Consider the following 4,041-nt stretch of genomic DNA (forward strand, 5'->3'; position numbering starts at 1 on the left):
TATATATATATATATATATATATATATATATATATGTATATATATATAATAAGTATTTATATCCATATCTATATATATATATATCTCTATTTATATATATAGTATATTTGTATATATATATATATTTATATAATTATAGTTATATATAGATATAGATATATATATATATAATATTAACCCGATTATAGCTACAATTGATGTGAACATACAGCCCCTTTATATGATAACTATAGTCAATATGACCCTTTATCCCTATGATAGCTACATTCAACGTGAACATACAGTCCATTCCTTTGATAACTCAAGTAATATGGACATGTCCTATTCCTATTATAGCTACAATTGATAAGGAAATATAGTTCATTCCTTTGATACCAATAGACTTTAAGGACAAATCTTATTCATATTATAGCTACAATTAATAAGTAAATATGTCCATTCCTTTGATAACTATTGTCTATATGGACATATCCTATTCCTATTATAGCTATAATCATTAAGGAAACACAGCCCATTCCTTTGATAACTTTTGTCTATAAGGACATATCCTATTCCTATTATAGCTACAACTAATAAGGAAACACAGCCCATTTCTATGGTAGCCATGATTCGTATTGACATAGACTATTGTTATCATAGCAATTAATGTGGAAATGTATAGCAATTAATGTGGAAATGCAGTCTGTTCCTATGATCGCTGCAGTTTAATACGAAAAAAACAGCATACTCTTATGAATACCAAGTATAAGAACCTACAAGATATACAGAACCATAGCCCCATATAACAATCATAAGTGTGTGGATGTGCTGGCCTTGAAGGTCATCCAACGTATATGCGGAAGGCGGCAGATGTCTTCTACACAGTACAGAAAGACGGATTACATGCGCGATATTGGCATGTTCTATCTTCCGGACAGCCAGGAACCACGCAGATACAGACCATAGCCAGACATAGACTGTAGTGTACTTCAGATTAACAAATAAGCAATTCTACGGTAGATCACATCTACACTACGACCATATGTATGTTATCACACAGATACAGACCACAGCCAGACATAGACTGACCAACACACCCGTGGTAAGCCGACTACACGACCACACATCAACACGAGCATACATTCAACACAAGCACACATTCAACACAAGCACACATCAACAAGTACCTTAGAAGCGATAAAGTATCTCAACTGGCCGTTCAGCGTGGTAAAGTCCTGGCTGCTGCACGCGTCCTTCTCCGGTGCCTCTGCCGTGTGCGTGTCTCGCATTGGCACGTGCTCGCCCTTGGACGTGTCACGTGCCCTGTACAGCTTGACAACCGTGTCAGTGTTTGGTGGCCACATCAGTAGCTTCGCCGCTGCAAGACGTGGGGGTGCATGGGATCATTGTCAACCAGGAACTGTATTCCGCGCGGTTAGAATGTAGTTCGGTACCTGTGACGAGCCAAGCCTTAATATGTCCAAGACCCCCGCGCACGCACCTTGTGTGCATCTGTGCGCAGGTAACTTGTACACACTTAGCCGTAGTGCAGCATATAGTGTATGCCGTAGTGCAGCATATAGTGTATGCCGTAGTGCAGCATATAGTGTATGCCGTAGTGCAGCATCTAGTGTATGCCGCAGTGCAGCATATAGTGTATGCCGTAGTGCAGCATATAGTGTATGCTGTAGTGCAGCATATAGTGTATGCCAAAATGCAGCACAAAGTGTATGCCGTAGTGTAGCATCTAGTGTATGCCGTAGTGCAGCATATAGTGTATGCCGTAGTGCAGCATATAGTGTATGCCGTAGTGAAGTATATAGTGTATGCCGTAGTGCAGCATATAGTGTATGCCGTGGTGCAGCATCTAGTGTATGCCGTAGTGCAGCATATAGTGTATGCACCTGCCCTTAATGCCATGTACGCTTGGGGTGTGTGTGCTGGGTGCGCGTGAGCGTTAGCGTCTAACATATTAACGTGCTTCGTTGTGGCGTTTGTCTTGATACACTCGCCCTTTATGCACCGCACAGGTGTGGTGGGTTCTGTGAAAAACCTGACACGAGTTGAGCCGTAGCAACTACGTGTTAGTGTGACATACGGTATGAATGTGGGCCAGCTCAGCTGCCTACTAACTGTTGCACCAAATAGACCTACACACCGCAGTGTGATAGAAACTGGCGGCATATTCAATCACAACTCACTTTGATCACATCTGATATATCAGTGCAAAGGCACTACACATACCTACCATGGTGAACCTACTCACTACACATACCTACCATGGTCAACCTACTCACTACACATACCTACCATGGTCAACCTACTCACTACACATACCTACCATAGTCAACCTACGCACTACACATACCTACCATTATGAACGTACACACTACACATACCTACCATGGTGAACCTACTCCTGCCGAACCACCTGAGGCGGTCTGATTGTTCGATGAGCTTGGCATGAAACCCGCAACTGAGCACACAGGTGGAATACACCGTAGTCTCCTCCTGCGGGCAAGTCAACGGCAGACGTGTTAGTGTTACCACAACAACTGCAACCACAGGCGCATGACCAAGTCAATGGCAGACGTGTTAGTGTTACCACAACTACTGCAACCACAGGCGCATGACCAACGGTACGGCAAGGAATGCCCTTGTGGAGTTAGTTGAGCTAACGCAGTCGAACTAAAACTGGGGTGCGCTGATTGGTCTCACAAATAGTTGATCAGTAGGTCAGTGGTGTACTACGCTAGTGCTACTCGTGCTAAGGCTCTTGCAGCTGATGAGCTCTATCTAGTGTACCAGTATTGTCCATCTAATGTGCTGATATTGTCCATCTAATGTACCGGTATTGTCCATCTAATGTAACGGTATTGTCCATCTAATGTACCGGTATTGTCCATCTAATGTACCGGTATTGTCTATCTAATGTACCGGTATTGTCCGTCTAGTGTACCGGTATTGTCCAGACATCACTCCTGGTCCCCGCACAGAGAACACGACACCTCAAACCGCCACCGATCAGAAAAGTAAATCGCTGATAGACACCCATTCGCCTTACAAGACAAGCACAGTCAACCACTCACACCCCAGGACGAAGCCTGCATTAAAGATTGATTGATTCCTATCATACCGTGGCTGTGGTGGGAAGGGTGACGCTCATGGGGGTGGTGTCTGTGGTGGTGCCATGGATCAGCGACAGCACACTGTTGCACACGCTCATCTGCAGTCCGCTGAGTGAATTGGCCACGGCATTGCCACTTCCACAAGGCACAATGCACAGATGGGGCGTTCTGATAGGGATTGAATGGGTGGGGTCGATACACCGTATGTGAGCAACAGACAGGGATGATATGCCCGAAATTAAACCTCACACATACATGCGAATTAAAACTCACACATACATGCGAATTAAAACAGACACATACATGTGAATTAAAACACAGACATATATGTCAACTAAAACAAACACATACATGTCAATTAAAACACAGACATACATATGTTTCTTGTCTCCGTGCAGATGCCAGCTAGAAACTCACGCACTTGCACAACCGGGATTTACATGTGCGCTTCGGAGCCATATGCATCCTTAAAAAAATGGAGTAACACATCACAAAACAAATGCACAACACTTTGCCCGAGAGATGGAAGCCTATCACTACCCGGCCAAGTGACACATGCCTCCTTCCTAGTCCTGCCTTCAGAAGTCCATTGACGCACTCGTGCAGCGTACCGTCCCCTCCCACCATCACTACCACCGCCGTGTCCTCATGCAGTGCTTCACAGTACCTGAGGATGTCGTCCTTACCACCTGATGTGTACACACTCACGGCAATTCCCACGTGCGTTATCAACGGATAGATGGCCTCACTGTGCGAACAACGACGCATACAAGTCTGCGAAAGTGAGCGTGTAACGTTCTGTGTGTGTGCTAGGGTGTACAATATGTATGCATGTATGTGTAAGAAAGGTATATGAATAGATGGATCTGTGTGTCTATAAAAAACGATGTATACATAATAGAGGAAATGCAAATAATGTAAATAGGGATTAGTA

At 43.8% G+C, this 4,041-nt stretch overlaps 1 protein-coding gene across 1 annotated transcript in view; it reads right to left on the bottom strand.

The window, feature by feature from the left end:
• SARC_08949 (hypothetical protein) overlaps positions 1-3,875 on the bottom strand; it is a gene marked incomplete at its 5' end in the record, with an annotated part of 5,143 nt that extends 1,268 nt beyond the window's left edge. The window contains 4 exons of the mRNA XM_014297056.1: positions 1,167-1,357; positions 2,379-2,490; positions 3,116-3,275; positions 3,706-3,875. Of these exons, the coding sequence (XP_014152531.1) occupies positions 1,167-1,357; positions 2,379-2,490; positions 3,116-3,275; positions 3,706-3,875 (633 nt within the window). The remainder of the gene's footprint in view (positions 1-1,166; positions 1,358-2,378; positions 2,491-3,115; positions 3,276-3,705) is intronic.
• Between the last annotated feature and the right edge of the window lie 166 nt (positions 3,876-4,041).

The sequence above is a fragment of the Sphaeroforma arctica genome (genome assembly GCF_001186125.1).
Source record: "Sphaeroforma arctica JP610 unplaced genomic scaffold supercont1.858, whole genome shotgun sequence".
Taxonomy (NCBI): Eukaryota; class Ichthyosporea; order Ichthyophonida; genus Sphaeroforma; species Sphaeroforma arctica.